A 25,867-nucleotide genomic window follows, 5' to 3' on the forward strand; every position below is an offset into this window, starting at 1 on the left:
TCTTGAGTCCTCACGTCTGTGCAGTAAGCTGAAGACCGACTTCAGTTCCTCTAGCCACCCCACTCCCCCAGCTGCAGATCACTCCCAAGTCTCAGTGAGTTTATCTGGGGAGGAGGAGGCAGATTCCTGCCCAGCTTGATCTCACAGGAGCCTCTTTCACTTTCCGAGAGCGTCGCGCCTGAAGGAGCTTCTGGAGCCTTTTTCGGTTTTAATTCTCTTCAGCTGGACACGTTTAAAAGAAACATGGCCCAGTTTAACAAAGGCCCCGCGTACGGCTTGTCCGCAGAAGTCAGAAGCAAGGTAAGACTGTAAGGCTGAGGAGCCTCCGTTTGGTTTCGTGCTATTCTTGAGCTGTTGTCCTTCACTCTCTCTATCTCTCTCTCTCTCTCTCTCTCAGCCATCACTTCCCCCACCGCACACTTCTACCGTCTGCGCGAGTTCGTGGCTCAGAAAGTCGAACGTTCGGGTTCTTTCTTCCTTCGCGTTCTCGAACGTTCGAGCCCCGCAGGGTTCGAGCGCTTTAGTTTCCTCCAGCGTTCGTCGAGCGACAGTCTGGGTTTGGTTACTTTTTCGCAGGCTTTTGTCTTTTCTCCCTGCCGCTAGCCTCCTTTCGCCGCTTTAGCAGTGCACTTTAACACGTCTTTGAGGACGTTCTGGAGACCCATCCTAGAAGACCCTGCACCTTAATCACCTTAATCACTGTCACCATCCACATTTGTGCAGTTTTTTGGTCAGTGAATGAAAGTCTTTGCCTTTTTCACAGTTTTTTTTTTTCCTGTGGTGAAAACCGTGAACTCTTCTCACCACCACTAGGCTGCTGAAAGCAACTTTGCCACGATGCATTCAGACACACTCATTGATGTTTCTTCCAGGTTCCTTTCCCTTATTTTTCTAATTTCAGCACTTTTTAACTGAATCTGGTGACTTGGTTTGGCTTAAAGGCCGTAATACTGTAGGTCTGGATCTAAACTGTGGGGACCAGGCCTACAGCTCGTACTACTAGCTGTATTGGAGTGACGCTGGAGGGGTGGTGGTGGTGATTGTAGGGCAGATGCCACTCTGAAGTATGGAGGGTCATACTTTTGTTGGGCAGATCCTGGGTGGAGCCCCATGTGCCTCTGACCAGAGTAATCAGGCAGTTCAAGAGAAGTTTGACTGATTCAAGCCAATGAGAATGAGTGACAGCATACAAGCCCTGAGAAGGGGAATTCCACCCGTGTTTTAGATTCTCTGTATAATTAAATCAATACAGTGTAAGCGAAGTCATTCCGAGTGGTTTGGTGTGAAAAGGTTGTTCACAGTGGTGGTGATAGGAACCAGATGTCCACCTTGTAAAAGCTCCCTCACAAAGTTAGAACCTGAAGTGGTTATGAATACACTGCCTATGAGGTTTTTGGCCTAAAATGTATTTTTCATAATCCATTTGTGGTAGAGAAGTACAAGTAGACTCAGTTATAAGGTAGTAGGTTGTAGTCCAGTGTAGGACCCAAAGCCAGCTTGTTTTTTATATTATAGCTGTTTGTGGTGTAGAGATGGTGTTCCCCTGGTTCCTATTTGAGTGTTGGCGAAAACCTGGCAATGCAATACGTGTCATCATGCAGGGGTTGCGATTTCATTATATTGCGATACTGTAAACAAGGTGATCTTGCAGACTTTTAAAGTCTAATTATAGTCAAACTGTCATAGTATAAAAAGCGCACCACCATATTCATAAAATCAAAGTAAAAGAAAAGGTCTAATTGCTGTAGATTACAGCACGGCTATCTAGTAGTCGTGGGTTTTAACACTGGACAAAATCTGGAGCCTATCCCAGCAGTCATTGGGCGGAAGGCAGGATACATCGCAGGGCAGAGAATCAATACAGTATCTCAAAATGAAATATTGCGATACTCAAATGTATTGATATTTTAGTTAAAACCCTTGTTCATATCACCATCTCTACCATTAACCATTTCACATTAAAGCGCTATGATACATGCGAAAACTTGGGGAAAAATGTGAAATTCCCATTTTTGTATACTTATGTTGGCAGCCATGAAGGATTATTTCATTACCCTGCTTATCGCTTTTGTTGGAAGAAAGCCTCCTATCTCCAGAATGAGAACTTCACAGGAGAAGGAAAAAACCTACTTTACTTTTAATGTAAGTCAATGGAACCAGACATTTTTCCAAACCATTGTTGACCATTTCTTTTGGTCCATTTTTCCTGGAATTTGCACACAATGTAAAGACCAGGATTCCAAATTTTGTTAAAAACTGAAAACCATGGAGGTGCGAGGTTTTCTTCAGACTGCAGCGATATGCATTTACTAGTTATGATTTTCTTTATTGGCTTGCTTATTTTCTTCATTGATTGATCAGAAAATGACCGTATTAGTGTTCCCTGCAGTCATGCAGTGACCGATAACACGGTGGAAGAAGGGTTTTGCATGCCGTGGTTCTGACCACAGCCTCCTGCAAGTTTCTAGTAACCTACTGTTCCATGCATGACGCATATTTGAAGGGATGTAAGTTAAGCATGTGAATAACAGCTGCCTTTGTCACCTTCTTAAACGGGGCCACGCCGCAGAAGCTTTCAGGCCTCTTCAAGCGTGGTGGAAGGAACTTGGTGGCTGTGGTCCTGAGGCTTGAGGAAATGATCTCAACGTTTTTTTAGAACATTCTGCAATCCAAAAACAAAATGTAGGCTTGCAATGTCACTTTCATGCAGGGCTGAACCTCCTGTGAATGATACTGTAATGTCCTCAAAGCATCTTAGCACAGAGGTCACTAAGATGTTGAAAGTCATGCTCAATTCTGTTCATTTTACATTAAAATGAACATTGTAGTGCACTTTCCAGGTCCTGCTTAAAGCAATAGTCTGTCAAAAATCAAACCTACGCATTTTTCCCGTTACTCCTAATGTGGTCAGTCATCCAAGATGAAGGTTTTGCATCCAAAATGTGGTTGTTGTTGTTGTTGTTGTTGTTGTTGCTATTTATTTTTTTATTATTTAGTTTGCACTGCTATGTAGCTGTAGTAGTAATGGATGCTTAGATGCCATCGGTCAGCATCGTACAGACTTAAAGGTCATTGAGGAAAAACTGCATTTTTCCATGTGTTTGATGTGGTCTGTAAACACTAAAAAAAAAAATCCACACAGCTTATCCATGTCACGTTTGTTATTCTAGACGTCAGCTGTGCTGAGAGAACATGTTCTACAAGTTCTGTTACTTTTGAAATTCAATGAGATGTTTGCTGTTCATGGGAAAGACAAAGCAGTTTAGCACCCTTTGCATGTATTTTGTTGTGTGCTGTGTGCGCAGCAGACGGATTTGAGACGGTTTGGACGTCTGTCTGCTTTGTGGATGCTGGCCATTCATTTACTGTAATGTAGGCAGCTGTCCTAGACATCCTGGTAGTTGCTTGAAAATGACAAGCTCTAAAAATCTGAAGTGGTTTGATGCAGTGCGATCTATGTTCTGAAGTCTGTAGCTTCCTGATGAACTGATTACAGGCAGTTTGCAGGTCTCCTAGCTGAATGTTAGTTTGAGGAGGTGGGTGCAAACATGAAATAAACCACTTGAAAGGGCTGGAGGCAGCAAAGACTGAGGTGTTAACTAGAGGGAGAGCGCTGAACACACATTGCTCTTGTTGAAGTGTTCAGTTGCAGGCAGGTTGAAGCCACTAGGAAGGCATGCATTGATGCTCCTATTGGTGTCAGCTGGATACAGTGCTTATATGCTCATGCTCAGAAATATTCTAGAATGTGTGGTGTAAATCTAGATAGTGTACACTGCGGTGCAAATGAAGAGATGACTCAAGCTGTCAGTGAAGGAGGGTCTAAACAAGGGGTATTTAATTAAAATCAGTAAGGTCCAGTCAAAGAATTTCCTCAACCTCCCTCTGACTCACTTTCTTCTCTGACTGCTGTGTCTCGCCTCATCCCTCCCCTGTGTTTGCGTCACTCACCCTCAGCGCTCATCGTAATGTACAGATCTGATTGGCTGAGTAGCGTCACGTGTGATATTTACAATGCATGCGGGTGATTTGTGAATGTCCCGGCCCTTATGTGATACGTTAAAGGCCAGAAAAGCTACGCTGATTAAAATATTCATGTCAGTATTTGAATACTGAAATCATTATTCTGTTATTTATTATGCATCATGGAAAGATGGAGAAAAATATTCAGCAGTTAACTGACATGCTGTTACAATTCAAGAGTGCCGTAAATGCAACAGTTTTGCTTGTCATGTGTGTATGTATATATGTGTGTGTAAACCTTGCTGCTACAAAACATAAGGGCCTTAACAATAGTTGTTGCCAAGGGCATGTTGTTAAAGTAGTGATTGAGCTTGTAACTAGGCTACCTACTTTAGCTGGAATTAGCTAGAAGCAAAACCAGTGAAAAGATGGTCAGTTTATGTGTGTTGTTGATTTTCTAACTGGGAATAAGTCAACAGATCTCAAATATTATGTGTGGTCTCTGTAGAGCATGTATGTCAGGCTCCAGTCCTTGCAGGCCAAAGTACTGCAGACTTTAGCTTACTGCCTCATTAAACACAACTGAGTGAGCTCATCAGCTAATCAGAAAGGCCTCTATGAGTTGAATCCAGAGGGTTAGATGAAGGCGAACGCTAATCTCAGCCTACACTTTGGCCCGGAAAGTCCCTGGAAAATAAACAACAATAAAGTAATGAACATGTAATACAATAACTTAACATACTGTCTTTACTGAGGAGAAGTCTTTGCGTAGAAGCCCATCAGGCATCACTGTGTACCCAGTTTGGTTACTCAAGTCTTATTGGGCTAGAAAACCTACTGAACCTACAGTGACTGTACGTTTTCCCTTGGCATGAATAATAAAGTTTCTGATGTTTCTTTTTGCTGCTTTTTTTTCTTCCTGCCTGCACCCGTGCATCAGTGGTTAGTGTATGATGAATTATTGAATATATCATTGAGATATGAGAGATTGTTCTTAACCATTATATCAGTGCCACAAATAAGAGCAGCTAATGTGTTGTGCAAATGGTGCAAGAAACATGCTAGCATTAGCCTCTTTAGCCTAGTTGAGAGTGGATGTTTGTCATGTTTCAAATGAAAACACAGCAGACTGTCGATTGCCTCCTTCTGTCCAGTCTATTGCATCTGAAGTTGTCCAGACATGAAGGAATGGCTGGTCTTTTGAGGTTAGCCTTGGCGTAACATGGACAGATGGTTTGCCACGCTTCTGTTTCTTCATGTACCGCCTGAGGAGCCGCCTGACTCGGGTCAGCTGCGTCAGGCGACCGCGTGGCAGCTTTTTCGTTCCACTGAATGGTGCAGCTGTTGCATTTAGGTGCCTGTACAGGTAGGTCGGAAAAATTGGAACAAGCTGGCCAGTAAGAAGCCAGTATTAATGAACATTAATAAATTAAAATGTGAAACCTTTAGCCCTGTATTTATCTGACCTGAAGGGCTGAAGTTCACAGATTGATCTATGATACTGTGTGAAAGTCTTAGGCACCCAAGACACATTTTTGTTTTTGTTTATTTGCTGAGAAAAGTGTTAATATTTGAATAAACAAAATGTATAGAAAATTAATAATGAAAAAAAAACATATAGTGATTTTCTGGATGTTAGTGTGTTTGCTTAACCATTTTCAAGCCTCTCCTCGAGGAAGCCCAGTATTATATGTAGTTAAAAAGCAGCTCAGCCAATCAGTGCTACAGTAAATTGTGCTCATGATATATTTGAGGATATTAACAAGCCTCTGTGGCGGCTGTGAAGGTGTCAAGGAAAAATATGGACCCAAGAAATTCTTGTTACTTTTTATTGTTTTTATGTTTATTTGAATTATGAATACGACTTTATTCTAATATATATTGTGATAAACTCACTGCTGAGGTAAATTGTTTAAAAACTTGCTTAGATGCTTAAAAGTTTCACACAGTATTGTGTATGTTGTTGTTTTGCTTTTAGTATTTTGAACGTGTTCCAGAGTAAAAGTCACTCTTAACCTACAAAAATAGGTTTATTTAAGCACCAAAATGTTTTTATTAAAAAAAAAAAATAGGTTTGGTCGTACTAAGAAGGTTCTTGGTCCTACCTGACTGAAGAGAGAAGTGGCTTTTTCTAACATGTTGAAAGTGATACCAAGTGAGAGGAGCAGTTTAACTCATCCATTGGCCAATTTAATGGAAAAATTTGTTTCATAAGTCATTTTTGTGGGAACGCCAGCTGCCCATTGAATTATGAGAACATTTTATAATGATTGGACCAATAGAAATGCTCCAAAATGAACTGGAATACCTTGTAATATAATAACGTGAATTTTCCTTCCTATGAAATTGCCGTCTTCCTTATGCTTTTATGCTTTCTTCAAACTTTCTTTTTATTAACTTTTCATTAAAAATACAAATAATACAAATATAAATCATCCTGGCAGGTCACATGACTTCTTTATGAAATATATGGATCTTTTTCTGGTGATAGATCTTGAATTGACCGGTGTTGTCTAATCTGTAATCCTCCTATAGTGTTTAGGAGGTTGTTGACCAGAGTGTCAGCAACTTGCGTAACCAGTTGTCAGGCAACCTTTTCTCACTCGCTGCACAGACAGACTGGTTTCTGCATGGTTAAGTCTGTTACACACTGCTACAGCAGCAGGGGCAGTTGTGTATTGCAGAGCAGCACATTGTCTTCAGTAACGTTTGGCGAAATGGCAAAAGCATTTCACGCTACATAATATTCAGTTTTTCTAAGTTTAGTTTAGACAAATGCATTAGCAATTAATGTTTAAACTAAATGTTTGCATAAGAACTTTTAAGAAGTAATAATAAAAAAAACACTTATTGATACACTGCTAGAAGTGAAGGTTCTATGCTGGTACATTTTTAAGGTATAAACAGTGGAAATGTTCCCTCAAAGGTACATTAGTGGTTTTTATGGTCCAATTGTGGATCTTAAGTTTTTCCAGGTGAAAAGTACGTAATTGTGTCTTTTCATAACCAAATGTTTTAAACAGAGCAGTAGAATAAAAGTCTGGAGGTGAGACGGGGTGTGTGGAGTCAGTACAGCTTAGAACATATCTTTTTTTTTTTATTTTTTTTTTTTTTTTTTTTTTTTTATATGGACTATGATAGTTATGTTCCCTGACTAAAGGTACTGAAATGTACCCTTGAGGTACCACCCCAGTGACAAGAGGGGTCTTGCCCCAGTGACAGTTTTGTTGTTCTGAAATTGTGTATAGGTCTGGCCCAAGTAATCTTAATACTCAAACATGTGTTCCATATGTTGATATTTGATTCCTTATTTAGTATTCAGAAGCTTTCAGAATAAACAACACTGTGAATTTCAGTTTCTGTTATTATCTGAAATAAATTCAGATGCCGAGCTACTTTTAATCTATATGAAACACGGCAATAACTCAGTCCTGAACTAGATATGTTCACTCGTGATTTTGATTTACAAATGAAAGGATGTATTTAAATTTCTGATTAATGACTTGTAATGTAAATATGGTCAAGGTGCAGTGTTCAAGTATTTGTTTATAGATGCCAAATAGTATCTGGATATGGTAAATTGCTGTTCATGCCAGCACTGCATTTAACCATGTGGTTGTTTCTGCTGTAGGCATTGTGATAACCAAGAGAATTAAACGGTCGTGAACCAGCCAAATGCAAGGTAGCCTAGCAGATGTCACAGCTTGCCCTACAGGGGTCTTTTACTGCCCTGTTATTGCCAAAATTATTCTCACCCATCAACTCATTGAACTCAGGTGTTGCAATCACTTCCATGGCCACAGCTGTATAAAACCAAGCACTTAGGCCTGCAGACTGAAAGGAACTCTTAACGCTTCAGCACCAAGAGATCTTGGACAATTTCATGCTCCCGACTTTGTGGGAACAGTTTGGGGACGACCACTTCCTGTTCTAACATGACTGCACACCAGTGCACAAAGCAAGATCCATAAAGACATGGATGAGCGAGTTTGGTGTGGAAGAACTTGACTGGCCTGCACAGAGACCTCAACCTCAGAGAACACCTTTGGGATGAATTAGAGCAGAGACTGTGACCCAGGCCTCCTCGTCCAACATCAGTGTCTGACCTCACAAATGTGCTTCTGGAAGAACGGTCAAAAATTCCCATAAACACACTCCTAACCCTTTTGGAAAGCCTTTCCAGAAGAGTTGAAGCTGTTATAGCTGCAAAGGGTGGGCCGACGTCATATTACACCCTATGGATTAAGAATGGGATGTTATATTTTTAGCCTTTACTAGCACATCAGCACATACTGAGACATATTTACAGCCAAGATGGTAACATTGATATAAAATGTGGCTCCCAAGGTGGTTTGAGTTTTGTTAAATGGACAAAATGGCACTTTTTAACATTTGGTTTGTGACCTCTGCCCTAAAATAAACAAACAAGCAAAAAAAAAAAATATATTCAGGCCTATTTACAGTATATTTTTTTCCCCCTCACATTTCCAGCTTTTGTTCATGTTCAGGCCATCACAATTCTTACATACATTGCCTGATCAGTTATTTGAACTAGTAGCCATTATTTAAGACCACAATCATTTTGACCAGTTGTTTATTTTCTCAGTTGTGTGTGTTTTCATCAAATCCAACAGAAGTAACCTCTGGCTTGGTGGAACTCCTAAATATCATCACCTAAAAAAGCCAAATAGCTAATCAGCCGATTTGGTTACTTTTACACCTGTACTGTGAAAAATACATGAACAAAAATGACAAGTAAATTGTTAAACCCAAGTTATTTGTATGGCAGTTAAAGTTTCATAGCAGGCCTAGTTGCGCTCGCTGTGTAAGGGCCTTAAATACGTCTATTTTTACGATCTCTCCAGCTGTACTGTTTCTAGAAGTGACTATCCCCATCATAAAATCAGAAAAGTGTTGTGATGTCATTTATCACAGAAATGCTAACGTTTTGTCAGACTGCCCACCCCTGGTTCTCAGCACCGTTCTTTTATGTTCTTTCCTAGCAGGGGTCGGATTTCTCTGCTGCTAGACTTGCATGAAAGATCCATTCATGCTCTTGAATCCGAGCCTCTTCACTGTTCAGTCTCCAAAGTGAAATCGCATTCATGAGCCACTGCACATATTCCTTTCTGAGTCTACGTGAACGTCTGCCAGCAGCGTGGGCTGGAAGTAATGGATGTCTCAGGCTTTGGAGGCTACTGATTCATCTTCGAACTTCCAGACGGTTTTCCCCTTTTCCCTTGAACGTGCAGTGGAAGGCCAGAGACACAGGATCTATTGTGCTGGAGCTCATCCCGCAGACAGCTACATGTGAAGACGCTAGTTTTGATCTTTCAGTTGCTGTAGAGAAACGCAACACAACACAACACAACACCCCGACACTGTTGAAGAGGCTGAGGTTTGAGTGTGGGGAAAACTATGTTCCTCCCGTTAACCTTTTGACCTTTCCATGGGAGGGCATTCGTTCCGTTGTGTAACAAAGTGTCTGATAGTGGTTTTGAAGATGGGTAGAGGGAGGAGTGGGTATCTCTGATCATACAACTAAAAAAAAAATCGCAATACTTTTTCACAAAAAAGCTTCACGATGTTTAGTTTTCCTTTCGTCTTTAAACAAGTCCGATCTGAGAGAAAGCAGCGAAACAGCAGTGCCACATTTAAATAATGACTAGAAAGACCTTTTTTGGTTGGTGAAAATCTGTTTAAGACCGAACGATAAAAAGAAAAATCAAAGAACTGAGAAAAATACATGAAAAAAATAACAAGGTAATGATATAATGGGCCATTGGATGTATAAACATGTAATCAGTTTAGGGCTGCAACTAACGATTAGATTCATTGTTGATTAATCTGTTCATTTATTTTTTTTCAGTTTTTCATTTTTGTTTTTTTTTTTGTTTTTTTTTTTTTAAATCCACACTCCAAATACATTTATGTTGATGTCCCAGAGGAGTAAAGAAACCAGAAAATATTCAAATTTAACAAGCAGGAATCAGAATTGATCAATTGATTACCAAAATAGTTGCTGATTAATTTAATAGTTGATGACTAATCGATTAATTGGTTAAGCAGATGTTGCTCCAAAACCTGTATGTAGCTTTCAGCATTAATGGTGCCTTCACACATGTGCAAGTTACCCATGCCATGGGCACTAACACCCCCCCCCCCCCCCCAAACCATCAGAAATGCTGGCTTTTGAACTTTGCGCTGATAACAATCCGGACAGTGCTTTTCCTCTTTGGCCCGGAGGACACGGCGTCCAAGATTTCCAAAAACAATTTGAAATGTGGACTCGTCAGACCACAGGACACTTTTCCACTTTGCGTCAGTCCATCTCAGATGAGCTCGGGCCCAGAGAAGCCGGCGGCGTTTCTGGGTGTTGTTGATATGTGGCTTTCACTTTGCATGGCAGAGTTTTAACTTGCACTTGTAGATGGAGTGACGAACTGTGTTCACTGACAGTGGTTTTCTGAAGTGTTCCTGAGTCCATGTGGTAATATACGTTACAGAATGATGTCAGATTTTAATGCAGTGCTGCCTGAGGGATCAAAGGTCACAGACATTCAATGTTGGTTTTCTGCCTTGCTGCTTACTTGCAGAGATTTCTCCAGATTCTCTGAATCTTTTGATGATTATTATGGAATGTAGATGATGAAATCCCTAAATTCCTTGCAATTGCACGTTGAGAAACGTTGTTCTTAAACTGTTGGACTATTTGCTCACGCAGTTGTTCACAAAGTGGTGAACCTCGCCCCATTCTTGCTTGTGAACGACTGAGCCTTTCAGGGATGCTCCCTTTATACCCAGTCATGACACTCACCTGTTTCCAATTAACCTGTTCACCTGTGGAATGTTCCAAACAGGAACATTCCTCAACTTTCCCAGTCTTTTGTTGCCCCTGTCCCAACTTCTTTGGAACGTGTTGCAGGCATCAAATTCAAAATGAGTGAATATTTGCAAAAAACAATAGAGTTTATCTGTTTGAACATTAAATATCTTGTCTTTGTAGTGTATTCAGTTGAATTAAGGTTGTAAAGGATTTGCAAATCATCGTATTCTGTTTTTATTTATGTTTTACACAACGTCCCAACTTCATTGGAATTGGGGTTGTACATACTAAATGCATTTAGTTGTGCTTTTAAGTTGCACTTAAGTAGATTTAAGTGTCATTTATTACACTTGGAATATATTGGAATAATATACTGCTAGATGTGCTGATGCACTTCACTGCTGCTTATTGCTACTAATTAAATCCCAGTCATATAAATTTAGCTGATAATTAGCTGCCATACATGTGCTCACCATTTGGCTTTAGTTCTTTGCTTGTTCATTTGAATGCAGCTGCTAGTTTCCAAGCATCTTCCAATCGGGAAGTTGCAAACAGAGGTTAAATGTCGTGACTGATGTTCGGCGCCTACCTCATCGCTCTGACGCAGGGGCATCCAGGCTCCAATTACTGAGGAGCTCATTGCATGTTGTTTTGTTCAGATTGCTTGGTCATAGAGGGAGTTATTACAAGATATTCAGGGCCCCTTTTGAGTCAATCTCACTTTTTTTATTTACTTTTAAATGTCTTTTATAAAGTGTTTTAGGAGCATAAATAGTGTAATATTTGTAAAACATTCTCAAATTAAAACCTACATTTTTTTTTTATTTTTTTTTTTTATTCTGTTTTGTCATTTTGACCCTCAGCTCACCACAAATGTTGCCTCCATGACCCAAATTCTGGGCATCCATGGTGTTGAACCTTCTTCAAAAGCAGTGGTGCACAGCTATGGTCATGGAGGGCTGACATCAATCCCCCTACACACACACACACACACACACACACACACACACACACACACACACACACACACACACACACACACACACAGTAAACCTGACAAGTAACAGATGAGTTGAATCAGGTGTGTTTAAGCAGGTAAGTCACCAAACTCTGATAGCCCACCCCTCTTCGGCGGCATCAAACCCTTTTAAAGTAATATAGCCACAGTTCATTCTAACATTGCAAAGTCATTACAGTTGAATCACCACTTTTCAGACTGATGCGTCATGAGGCACTGATGTCTTTCTAACCTTTCAGTCACAGGTCACAGGTGGGGGGATTTTTAGGCTTCTGCTGTTTACCATAAATCCTCTCCTTCTCCCTCTGGAGCTTTCAGCTGGTCATGTGGTGACTAAGCTTGTTGTGCAGGAGGAGTTGTCGGTGGTAAGGTTGAGGGGAAGGCCATGGGTTCACTGCTTTCTTTTGCTTTTGTTTCCGTCTGAACAGCTGGAAGAGCCCTTCTCAGCTCGGGTACTGCTTTGTGCTCCCGTCTGAAGTGGTCCTTTATTCTCCGTAGACCTGCCTGTTGCTGTTGTTACAGCCTGAGGCTTGGTGCGCTTTATTAGTGCTCACCTGTTTCTTTGTGTGTTGTGTGTGTAAACACGGGGTAGACAGGAGCTTTAATCAGTTGGAGATGACATGACTTCATTGTAGATCGACCATCATGACATCCAGCTGGGGCTGCAAAATAAATCGTACTTTGACAAGAACATTATATTTGTGATTGTTTATTCATGAATGGGTTTATTTATTTCATTTTCAGACATCTCAGTTTCTTTACATCTCAGTTGCCAAGTGACAGATTATTAGCCGTGTGTGTGTGTGTGTGTGTGTGTGTGTGTGTGTGTGTATGTATGTATGTATGTATGTGTGTATATATATATATATATATATATATATATATATATATATATATATATATATATATATATACACACACACACACACACACCACAGTTAGTTCCAACCACACAAGCTGATTGAGAAGCGTTCACAAACGCTATATTACTGCTAAGTAACCACTTTGACAGCTGTATGAGATGCTTAAGCTATTTGACCATTATTACTTCTTACTTTGTGCACAAACAGTCGGCAGCTGTTACAGAACACCACCTAAACAACCTGGAATCAGCCAGAAATGAACCCAATACCATTCGTCAAACTAAATGGGCTATAAGCTGCTTTACAGACTGGCTGGAGCTAAACGACATTAATACTGATCCAGCAAAAAAAATGACAAAACTGAGCTGAACTTGATATTGCGGCAGTTTTCTGGCTCAGTCGGTACTTTAAAAGGCGAGGCTTACAACACGCTGTGCAGTGACTGGGCGAAGTTCATTACTCTGACCTCGCAAGAAGCTACTGGTTAATGAACTATAAGTTGGTGGAAGGAACTGAACATTAAAACATATTAAACATGTAATTTCTTACTTTATTTAACTGCTGTATAAAGCAATAGAACACTCAAGGTTGTGTGTTATCTCTATAACATCGTGGCTGTGATCATCTACAGCGACCAAATCACAGCTGTGGTGTTCGTGATGACACACTCCCTCTCGCCTTCTATTGCCTAAATATAAGTTTGGGAAACAGAATGCAATTAAGTGCAAATCTATTATGCCCTATATTTAATAGTACACTGACAACACATCAGATGTTGAAATGGAGAAACTTCATTTTTGACAAATAAATGCTCATTTTGTGTTCAGTGCCAGCAACAAAAATTTGGGATGGGGGGCAACAAAAGACTGGAAAAGTTGATATGCTTAAAAAAAACAGCTGGTGGAACATCTCGCACCTAGTGAGGTATATTGGCAACAGATCAGTAACATGGTTGGGTATAAACAGAGCATCTCGGAGGAGCTGAGTCTTTCAGAAGAAAAGATGAGGAGGGGTTCACCACTCTGTAAATGACTGGGCAGGGAAATAGAACAACTCAAGAATATTGTCTCAACATAAAATGGCAAAGAACTTGGGGATTTCATCATCTACGGTTCATAATATCATTAAAAGATTCAGAGAGAATGGCAATCACTGCTGTCACCTGCAGTCAGTCCAACAGGTTGTGCTGCATAAATGGCCAAGCTTCCTAAAAAGCACATGATGTTGAAACCAGTGATTCTCAGCTTGGGGGTTGTACCTCCGGAGATGATCGTGAAAAGGTACAAAGGCCTATTATGATGTTTGAGAAGGACTTTTCTGGAAAAACTCCATGCAGCGATATCATCCTCTCATTCAGTGACCTCACATGATAATGTGTTTGTCTATTAGCGTTATCGAGCTAACAATCATATAAATAAATAAATAAATATAAAGCCTTGTTCAGAATGTCTAGTTGCTTAAAAACACCATACAATTCTATTCTAATGAAAGAAAGAATAGACTGCTTTGTTTATGGTTGGAAGTGACCTGTTTTTCCCCTCTGTTAGTGGTCGCTTGTAAAAAATGTTAGTATTAGCTTGCAACATGCTAGCAGTAGTGGCTTTGGAGTGTGTGTGTGTGTGTGTGTGTGTGTGTGTATGTGTGTGTATATATATATATGTATATATATATATATATATATATATATATATATATATACACACATCTTTCCTTTAGTCTAAATTAATTCAGACACATTACAAAATGTAAAAGATATCAATCCTGTTGTGAAAAAAAAACAAAGAGGTGTGATTTACAGAAGAAGAACACAACGTTTTGAGGGAAGGTGAAGGAGAAATGATTTGTAATTATGAACCATTCATCATAATATTGTAACGCACAAAAATGGACATGAGCAGGGACAAAATTCTGGTGGCTGCTGCTACTGTTTATAGTAATGTGATGTTGTGTAGTCTGTTAATAGGTAACAGTGTCTGAAACCATATAAGCAAGTCTATTCTCACTGATCACGTTCCAGTATTTTCAGACACTGATTGTAAAAGATGTAACTCAAAGGTTTGTTATGATGAATTGCAGTGAAACGTGCAGACTCGGATGTCTGTACAGTGCTGGGTGCAGGGACCAGAGGCCACAATGTCTGTTTATGTATCCATTGTGTTCAAAATGACCAGCGAACCCACACCTGAATTTAAATATGTCTAATTTGGTGGCGTATAAGCTTCCATTACTCGTTAGCTGCATTAACCTCGTAGCTCCAATACAAAGCTAAAGGATCAAACTTAAGACTTCAGGTTGTGTTTTTTACTAGTTCTTTAAGCAGGATTTGACTTTATCAGTTTAAAGTTACAGTTAGGATTAAATACAGTGATGCATTAACATGACAAGTTTCTTATTATGGACCATCTTTTTCGGTGATATCATGTAATTTACTTCCTGTTAAAACTAGTCAGTCTGCAGTCACATGATCTGCTGCTGTTATTTGTAACATTAGCTTGTTTATGCAGCTTGGGGGATTTCCTCTCTCACTCCAGAGAAGACAAATATGCTGAAATATGCTATATTCTATGCAGCTTAGAGGTCATGGACCCCATGTGTGCCTACGACAGTCCTGGTGGGAACGAGAACGCCTGAATGTTTATGTTTTTCTTGTTGAGTGTATCTTACCTGTCTTGCGCACACAGACTGTCTTTCAAGACCGGGCTTGTCGAGTGCGCTCCAGAAGGCCTTTAGGTGTGTTGTGGCTTTGGAAAGGAAGTGCGGCAACAAAAGACGTCCGTGCTTATTCAGACGGAGTTGTTCTGTCGCTATTATGCTCCTTTATTATGGTTATTGTGTTTGGCTGCCAGGCAGTAAAACTGACTGCTTAAACTGACTTCATAATGACAGTGTACTCCGAGCGCTGCTGCACGTTGGACGAGTGTTTTCTCTGTGGTTCTTTTGGATTTGGTTGTGGAGCGCTGCAGTCTGAAGGGCGTCTGAAGCTGGCCCTAGAGTCAGGGTTCATGCGTGGGGCAAACCCTCCATGCAATTTCCTGTATGTCGTGCTGCTGTTGGCACTGATCCTGTGCAAACAGGGCTGGGATATAGAGGAGGGGACGATTTTTCTCAACTTGACCTCCAGGCGTGACAGCAAGCCAGCCTTAGAGAGCGAGTCGGCCTTAAACTAGGAACTGTCCTTAGTGAGAGTTTAGAAGGGAAAATGTATCAAATGTACACTGTTTCCTCCTAACTTCAGATGCCATTCATTTAAAATGTATGAAGAAAATTCAGGCTACAAGACAACTGCTGCTACCGTTTTTAGCTGTGCGGTGTAATTTTATAGATGCGTTACAGTGTAAGCAGGTCTATTAGGATTAAAGAAATTTCTTTGGATTGGTTCAGGTCATGCCTATCCAAGTGAACACACTTTGTTTGCCTTTGTTTGCCATCGACTGAACTGTTTACTCATGGTGTGCCCCAAACATCAGTACTTGGTCCCTTTTTTTTCCTATTTATTTATTTATAGTATTTACATGGACAGTGGACACATTTCAATGGCCATGGTCTCAGCTTTCTTTGCCACAAGAAGGACCTTGTTATATCCCGGTGCTACTTCCACTTCCATATCCTGTAATACTTCTACAGTTTCCTGACGCAGTTGACAGCATGTACCTCTGATCTCAAGCTCTGGATGAATGGGAATTGTCTCAAATTAAATACAAACAAAACTGAAGTCATGCTAGCAGGCCCCAAGTTCTAGATGATCTCATTGTTCTTTAACCATCTGACCATTGACTGTGATTATGTTCAGACTGCAGGCACATCGAATTTATTTTTTCAAATCGGTTATTTTGAGACGTCTGTCCACTCTGTTATCTGCAACTGACCAGATCGGATTTGTGTCCAGACACCACCACATCACAAGTTGCCCTGGTAATGTGCATCAGTAACTACATAGCTGCGCTGGTGACATGGATTTTAAATGCAGATATAGGAGATATGGAGCTGCATCACCTTGCACTCCAAACTCTTCAGAATTCTCTTGCATAGGCATGAACCTCTGGAGCGCTTCTTGAATCCCAGCACTTCTGTCCCTCTGGATTTGACATTGTCATTGTTTGTCATGGTGCAAGTGATGACACTTGAAGACATTTGGAAATCTGATTTAAGCAGCCAGGGTGTCCAGACTGAGATTCATTGCATTTCAAACCACATACGAATGTGGTCGGGTCCATTTCGCAGAAATGGGATATCATGTGTTTTTTGCTGTCTAGGCTATTAAAAATAAATCTGGATTCAATCTGGATATGCCAGAAATCAGAGTTGGGCCGGCAGTCTTCACACAACTTATATGGCTGTTAAACCAGCTCAAGTGGTTAGAAACCTTGGTATCCTATGTCTATATATTTGTTGTTGACATTGTGAGGCATGGTTCCTGTCACCACCACTGTAAAGAAATTAGAATGAATCAGTTTCTCAACAATGTTTTCTTTTCATATCAAATGACTCTGAATGACTTTGTTTACATCGCAGTGAGTGAATTATGCAAAAATCCTTGGTATTCTCCTTTAGCATGTTAGGAATTTGTCAGTGTTTGTTCACATCACAATTTATGTTTCACCTTAAAAAACACAATAGTTCTCTTAGTTTCACATGTCTTTGTGAGTAACTATAGGAAAATGAGTGACCCCCTGACCACACTTGTGTCCTCGCAGATTGCTCAGAAGTATGACCCTCAGAAAGAGGAGGAGCTCCGCTACTGGATTGAGGAAGTGACCGGCATGCCAATCGGAGAGAATTTCCAGATGGGGCTGAAGGACGGAGTCATTCTCTGCGAGTGAGTGGCGTTTGTCATTCAGATGATGGTTTGTGTAGTTTACCACTCATTGTTCAGTCGATACTGAGCTGCTCTCCTGCCCAACCTGATCCTCTGAGACACTCCTTTGTGTAACTTTGTTTCTTTCTGTTTTTGGAAGATGTATGCACAGATAAAGGTTCATCAGAAACTTAGGCCAGTAAAAACACCAAAGGTCAGAAATGCTCAGTTTCGAAGTAAATCCGCATTTCTTGTCGGCATAAAGGTCTGACGTTATTCATACTATTGGTAAATTATAGCTAGAGTTCTCCAAAGTGGGACTGGCTCTTTTTTTTTTTTTTTTTTTTTTTTTTTTAAGAACTGATCCAACACCAGGTTTCAGGATCTGGCTGATATCACTAGAAAATGCAGGATCGACTACCAGGACCCTTAATATTGACTTAACATTTTCTTTATGTCTAGGCTGATCAATAAACTACAGCCTGGCTCTATAAAGAAAATCAACCACTCCAAACTCAACTGGCACAAGGTGAGCTTTGACCATTTCTGCTGAAGCATTTCTGCCTGTAGTTCAGTGAAATGCTTCTTTGTTTAAAGAGATTTTAAAGAGGGTGGATTCTTCATCTTGAATGCGAAGCAAATCTTATACCCAAAGCCAATCCTTTCTGTAGAAGCTTGGAAACTAATGCTATTTTTTGTCATTTTAATGTAGCTTGAGAACTTGGGGAACTTCATCAAAGCCATTCTTACATATGGCCTGAAGCCGAGTGACGTATTCGAAGCCAACGACCTGTTTGAGAATGGGAACATGACTCAAGTCCAGATGACGCTGCTAGCCCTAGCCAGCATGGTGAGATTTTCATACAATCATTTGGATAGTGGTGCTGCACCAGAGAAGCATCAAGATTCAATCAGTTCCTTTTAGAAATTCAGCAAAGAACTGCAATTTAGTAGTAGTAGTAGTAGTACACTGTTGTGTGTGTGCGCGCGCGTGTGTGCGCGCGTGTGTGTGTGTGTATAAAAAAAAAAACGCTCCAAAATGGTAACTTTTTACAGGAGAAGGCAAAAAACCTACTTTATTTTTAATGTAAGTGAATGGAACCAGAATGTTTACCAAGTCATTTTGGCCCTTTACTTTTAGTCCATGCATCATGAAATGTATGTACAGTGTAAAGAGTAACAGGTATTTTCAAATTATGTTACAAGTGGAGATGCAAGGTTTTCTTCCGACAACAGCGACATCATCCTGTCATATGGATTGTTGTGGTGAGCTGTAACTATTAGAATTTGGCCTTCAGTTTGCCCTAAATGTCAAAGCAAACTCCTCTGCGGTTAATTGGTAATTCCTTCTAGCGCCCCTATGGGATTTCTAATGGTATGTTAGTGCGACATTTATTATTTATTTATTTATTTAGGCTGTCCTACTTTAGGCTTTTAACAAGTTTCCATGTCTAACAACTCACTGAAACCGAGTTAGACTATGGCAGTTAATCACAGACATCGACATACTGAACTTGTAACGAGAGAATGTCAGATTTGTTTTAAATCCCAAATTTGGGCCCACTCATTGTAAATCAAAACATGATTAATTGATTGATATAACCATCATTTCCTAATGATGCTCCTGAAGACCTCACCAATGGGAGAGCTTACTGGGCTGTATCTGCTTAGATACAACAGAGAAAAAAACAGTTATGAACAATTATGTTGTCTGTTGAATTCTTGTTTTTGACCAGAATTCAATGAAATAAATACTTGCAGTGTTTAAGTCCAACAAACATGATGGTCATCAAGAAAAATTAAAAGCATGCATTTATTTATTTATTTTTCCCCAGGAATCATTAGGCCTTCTCTGAGGTCATAGGTTTTTCACTGCTGCTTAACCACACAGTATTATTTGTTTTTGCTTCAAAGGCAAAGACCAAAGGTATGGACACCAAGATTGATATTGGTGTGAAATATGCAGACAAGCAAGAGCGCCGTTTTGATGACGAGAAGATGAAGGCCGGCCACTGTGTTATTGGCTTACAGGTGAGGAGCATCACATCACCAACAGCTGTTATGTTTAAAGTTCAGGACACATTTTCAGCTCACTGCTGTTCTCTCTCATGTCTAGATGGGTACAAATAAATGTGCTAGTCAGGCTGGAATGACTGCCTACGGCACCAGGAGGCACCTTTATGACCCAAAGACCCAAACAGACAAGCCCTATGACCAGACCACCATTAGCCTGCAAATGGGTACCAACAAGGGAGCAAGTCAGGTAACTATCATACATTATGCATGATTGATCAATGTCTAGGTAAATACACACTGGGCACTTTATTGGAAACACCTACCATGTACTTTCACTCACTGTCCACTTCACTAGAAACACCTTCCTTATAGTTTTGCTCACTGGCCACTTTATTTGAAACACTTCTGTTTCTACTTCATTTTTGCCCTGCTTGAGAGACACAATAACCATAATAACAGGGATTAACAGGGGGCACCGGCATCTTAGGAGGCCCTCCCGCCCCCTGAAGGCTTTTAAAAACAATAAAGTACATACGTGAAAAGTGAGATTAAATAATAGCTTTTTGTTTTGAGCTAAACAAAATTAGCCTGATGGCTGTTTTAATGTGCAAGTTTCGATTGCGTCTGCACTGTAACAGCTTCTGCTTTCTGTGTAAGATTTCTTGTCTCTTTCCTTTAAGCCAAACAGAGCTGTGACTCTGTAACAGAAGAATTTCTACACTTTGAAAGTTAAAACATCCCCTTTGGATGGCAGCAACAAAATCAACAATGGTATAAAACCAGAGGGGCCTGAAAACACACACATTTCTTGTTTAATTTGTTTCATCATTTGCACATAGTCAGTGGCTATTCTTTCATCTAATGTTTGCCCCAAGTGTTCAAACCCCCTTCTGGCCTTGTGGTCTGAGGTCCAGCCAGTTGGAGACACCTACTCCCTGGACCCAGTGGCCTGGTTACAAATCCATCCCTGCTCTAAATCATCTCATTTGACTAGTTGGCTGTCTTGCTTGGTTAGTTAGCTTAACTATTGGTTAGACAAGGCTGTACAAACAAGAAATCATATACTGTCTGCGTCAAAACTTTCTCTTGAGTGTGAATTGACATGCTAGCTGTTTTGCTTAACTAGTTATCTTGGCTTAACACTAGTTGTGTTGAAGTGAAACAAAACAAGTTTTTCTCTTTGGAGTGTGGCAAAAAAAAGGTTGATATAAGCCTCAGCTTTTAACTAGCTTATGTCACATAAGCCAACTCTTTACACACTACCAGTTCTCAAAACAGCAATTGACACATCAGAATACCATTCTAGTTTGCTTCACGCTGCACTTCTTGGTGACTGTAATAGCATGTGGTGACTTTGTCTTCATCTGGAAGAGTAAGGAATTAGCTAAATTGTTGTTTGCTTCAGCTGCAAGTCGCTGCTGTCCAAACAAAACGTTGGATCTTCAAAATAATAACTTTACAGGAGAAGGAAAAAATCCACTTTACTTTTAATGTAAGGCAATGGAACCAGACTTTTTTCCAAGTAATTTTGGGTCATTTGTTTTGGTCCATTCATCTTGTAATTTACACATACTGTAAAGGGCAACAGGCCTTTTCAAATGATGTCAAAAAATTAAAAAACATGAGAAATGGAGATACATGGTTTTGTACAAATGGCAGCAATCTGCTAGTGCCTTTAGGCCCTGCTGGTACCGATCTTGAACACCAGAAATGATAAAAGTGGATCCTTCAGTACTGAACTGATTGGAAAAAGCACAGTTTTGATGCCAGACATACTGGGTGTAGTGGAAAACACCCTTTATGAGCTTAATCTACCTTATAGCTCCACTGTAGGGGTTTACAATTACAGACAGTAGCCCAGACAGTTGCTGCAGTTCATCATCCCCCTCTACTCCATTCATCAGTGGTCAGTTTCTGACCACAGGGCTGCTGTGGTCCAGATATTACTTGGGTGGAGGTTCATTTTCAGCCTTGCAGTGACACTGACTTGGTAGTGTGTGTGGTTCTAGTATGAGTGTAATAGACACAGTTGATGTAGTTTTTGTACACGTCAGTGTCACTGCTAGGTTGAGAGTGGACCACCACCCAAAAATATCCAGACAAGAGTGGTTCTGTGGTCAGATACTGGACACTGAGTAAGGACCAGGCCAGCTGTTCTCTGTTTTTTAGACAGAGGCCCATTTTGTGGATGTTTAAACGTATTTAACCACATCTTTGAATAAGTTTTTGAAGTTTTTAGATATGGCCAAAGTAGATTTAATAAACTGGTTAAATTAAAACTTACTAAGCGATGCAACTTCTGCATTTGTTGGCCTTCTTGGCACGCCCTGCTGAGGCCCCCTGAACTGAAGTAATTACAGTAATGCTAATACTTTCTAAACGTATTTCTGTGTGTGTAGCATGTAATGGTATTGCGCACAATTTAGTTCATCAGTGCTTTGGATCTGCTTATTATTCAAAGCACGTTTTCTCAGAAACAGCTGTTTTACACAAAGCAGGAAACTGTAATACTCAACTTCTGCAATATTGCAGTCCACTGTTGAACTGACCACTGCAGGCTTAGAGCAGACTTGGAATGTTCCTCATAATGTAATTTGCAGCTTGTGCCTTTTTAACTCTAAAGGTCTGTGTGTAGGGGCCCACACTAACAGTCATAACTGAATAAGTTGCATCTCAGTTTCATAGTAGTTCTGCATCCTAGCCTGGCTTTAAATGGGTACTTTCACACGGCTAGTTGCTGGTTGTGAGTTACGTATAACAGAATTTCACAGTGTGACAGTTACACAATGCTTTCTGAAAATAATCAGTTGCATAGATCTAAAGTTTGGGTTACGAATGACCGATTACCTGCGATGGACTGGCGACCTGTCCAGGGTGTATCCTGCCTTTCGCCCAAAGACTGCTGAGATAGGCTCCAACATCCCCCCCTGCAACCCTGATGGAAAAGCAGCTTAGAAAATGGATGGATGACCGATTACCTCTGTTGATCTGGGTTACTTTTATCTTTTTTTCATAAATAGATAATCTTATTACTTCTACTTAACTCTCCCTGGCTGGTGAGAACATCAGTGCAGATTTTGTTGCATGTTATGAGATGCAACATGGTTTCAAAAATAAAGTTGCATGCAACACTTTCAGTTACTCCACTAGTTATCCAAATTTGCAGCTTATACATCATGTAATTCAGTCGTCTGCAAGGTAGAATTTACATATTTGCCATATTTGTATTTTTTTTCCAGCTATCATTGCTTTACAGTATGCAACTCAAGCACCCTGTAATGTTAGCCAAAGGACATGTCCTACTTGGCAGGTTGGATCAATTAAAACAAACCCTGGTTTGTTTGCTCTGCTAGCTGGGTTTGTAGTAGCAATAATAATAAATAACGATAATAGATTCAGATTATGTAGTCTTTTACAAGCTCTGCGATGCTTTACAGACTTGTAGAAAGACAAAACTTTCCTGTTTATTACACCATTTAAGTTCAAGTTTTAAGAAAGAGAGGGAAGAGACTGAGGCAGCGGGTTCCAAAGTTTAGGAGCAGCATTGCTGAAAGACCTGCCACCAACCAATGAGAGTCTTGTGCCAGAAGATCTGCAGGAGGGAGAGGGTCAGTACAGATCAGGGGTGTCGAACTCAATGAATAAAAAGGCCATATTAGAAAATGTCAACAAATCTGTAGGCCAGAGAAATTTCGTTTTGAATGAATGTTGTGCTACAACCCGAGCTGAAGTTAGTCTCAATCAATCCACACAAACTCAGAATTTCTGACTTGTTAATGTCTTTTGGTTCGTTGTCAGGTGTTAATCTGAAGGCAAACTAGAACTAAAATACAACAGTGTATAATTTTCGGCTTTGACCCAAAGCAGGAATTGGAATTGGGCCAAATATAAATGCACCCTAAAACCGATACAGGTCTGTAAATGGCCTTTTTAGGTGAGTTTGGGGATCTCTTTTCTTCAGTATTAGCATGCAGTTTATATTTAAGCTTATTAAACCATGCAGAGAAGATTAACAACGGATATGGCTATTTATTTATTTATTTATTTATTTATTTATTTATTTCAAACAATTTTATAAATTTATAAAAATATTTACCTTTTTTGTGCCTTTTGTCCACTCTTTAGGCTGGCATGGCAGCCCCTGGCACCAGGAGGGACATCTACGACCAGAAAGTAGCTCTGCAGCCGATGGACAACTCCACCATCTCCCTGCAGATGGGCACCAACAAGGCAGCGTCCCAGAAGGGCATGAGTGTTTACGGGCTTGGCAGGCAGATTTACGATCCAAAATACTGCCCCTCTGGCACAGAGGCTGGCGTCCGCTCTAATGGCAGCCAGGGTACCCGCACCAACTCCGAAATCAGCGACACTGACTACCAGGCCGAGTACCAGGGAGAGTACCAACATGAGTACCAACCTCAGTACCAGGATGAGTACCGGGGCCACTATGACCAGGGCATTGATTATTAGATAGCTGGAGCACAGTGTTCAAGGATTAATACAGTCAGAAGGAGCTAATGTTGCTAACAGTAAATAAAAACGAACAGCTGCTGGTTAGCACTGCGCAGATGGCGTCGTGTTAATTGGTGGCTTCTAGCTTCCATTCGCTGTTAGTGATATTAGCATGGATGGTCAAGGTATTCCTTTAAGAGATGAATGTCTTTTTTTTTCCCTTTCCTTTTCTGGTTCTCTATTTCAACAGAGCGAGATTTCTTTCCTTGCTGGCCTTAATTTTTTAATGTTTGAAGTTTTTTCCCCCAGTGCAGAGGGAACAAAACGCCTCAGTTATAATCATTCCTCTTTAGATTTATCAGTATTTTCTTTTTAGTTATGCAGAAAACTGTGTCTGTCTTATTATGTGAATGCTTTGGAAATATTTCTGTACTTTTCAGAATTCCTTTTTTATTTTTTAAGTGTACTTTTTAATGGCAAGCATGACCGTTGGCCTTCTCCACGGTCTTTATCCGTACTTCTCTCTCTCTCTCTCTCTCTCTCTCTCTCTCTCTCTCTCTCTCTCTCTCTCTCTCTCTCTCTCTCTCTCTCTCTCTCTCTCTCTCTCTCTCTCTCTCTCTCTCTCTCTCTCTCTCTCTCTCTCTCTCTCTCTCTCTCTCTCTCTCTCTCTCTCTCTCTCTCTCTCTCTCTCTCTCTCTCTCTCTCTCTCTCTCTCTCTCTCTCCTCCCCCCCAAGGTCCCCAAACTCAACCGCTGTGTCCGAAGGACAGTGGGAGGGGTGAGAGTGGCAATTCCCAAAAGGTTGTGTGTTTCCCATGCTAGGCCAGGGACCAGTCTGTTGCTGTTAGTTGTAAAGGAGCTTAAACTTTAGCCCTTTAACAGGGAACTACATTTATTTTTCAAATGGTCTGATGTAAACAAAGCCACCCAGAATGGTTAGATGTGAATTAGTGCATTGTAACTTGCAGACTGTGATTTCGTCACAATGAATACAACATAAATATAGCCATTTTATATACTATCCAAAACCAGAAGTGAACCAACATGTGCACCTACAAGCTTTCTGTTCTTGCTGATCATAGTAAAAGCTGTGTTCTTGACTATTTTTGCTATTAAATGTTTTAAGGCCAAAACTTTCTCAAAACTATTGTAAAACAATGTCTCCGACAATAGGCAGTGTATTCATAACCAGCCTGTGTAATAACTGTCAGTGAATGAGCTTTTGGTCTGACTGTTTCATTAGGATGAACCACTTCACATCAAACCACTCTGAATGACTTTGTTTACAACTCAGCCATTAAATTAATCCGAACTTCTGAACAATCTGTGAAGTTCCCTTTTAAACTGTAGGCTTATTATTGAGTCATTAATCCTTAGGCTTGCTATTTAGCGATTTACTGAGTTTTTTAGCAGCTACTATATGTAAGTCATGTATGTTATGAAATCGAGGGAGAAAAGTCGGATCTTTCTAGTTTAAGGGGTTAATTTGGCTTTTTAATGATTTGTCCAGGTAGCGCATTTATTACTTGTGCCATATTCTCATGTTTTAGAAGACTCAGCTTTCTTTGTCCTGATGTATTTATTGCCATGGTCACTCAAGAGAGACCCACAGTCCTGTGGACGTATTTTTATGAATAAATTTTTACATTTTACATAGGTTTTGTCTTTTGTCTTCACTGAATAATGGAGGAGGCATTATAATAAATCCTTTTAAACAATGCTCATCTACTCTTTACATGACCCATAGACCTCTGTGGTCAGTGTCATATTAGGAGCTTTGGGTTTAAGCTGGTGAATGGTGTGTTTTTGAAAATCACCACTCGCATCTGGTGTTGGTATATATTAGTCTTTTCACACTTTGCGTTGATGTGTTTTCATTGATCTGGTCAAGTTTGGCTTTCAATTGACCATATTAAAAAGCCAGATGTAAACACA

The 25,867-nt window shown here is 40.3% G+C and overlaps 1 protein-coding gene across 1 annotated transcript; it reads left to right on the top strand.

The window, feature by feature from the left end:
* Positions 1–25,588, top strand: LOC108442284 (calponin-3-like). The gene is made up of 7 exons (XM_017722255.2): positions 1–300; positions 17,365–17,486; positions 17,928–17,994; positions 18,178–18,315; positions 19,380–19,496; positions 19,582–19,728; positions 23,607–25,588. The coding sequence occupies exons 1-7, from the start codon at positions 244–246 to the stop codon at positions 23,949–23,951; spliced, it is 993 nt and encodes a 330-aa protein (XP_017577744.1). The 5' UTR covers positions 1–243; the 3' UTR covers positions 23,952–25,588.
* Positions 25,589–25,867: the final 279 nt, after the last annotated feature.

The sequence above is a fragment of the Pygocentrus nattereri genome, chromosome 17 (genome assembly GCF_015220715.1).
Source record: "Pygocentrus nattereri isolate fPygNat1 chromosome 17, fPygNat1.pri, whole genome shotgun sequence".
In the NCBI taxonomy this organism is placed as follows: Eukaryota; Metazoa; Chordata; class Actinopteri; order Characiformes; family Serrasalmidae; genus Pygocentrus; species Pygocentrus nattereri.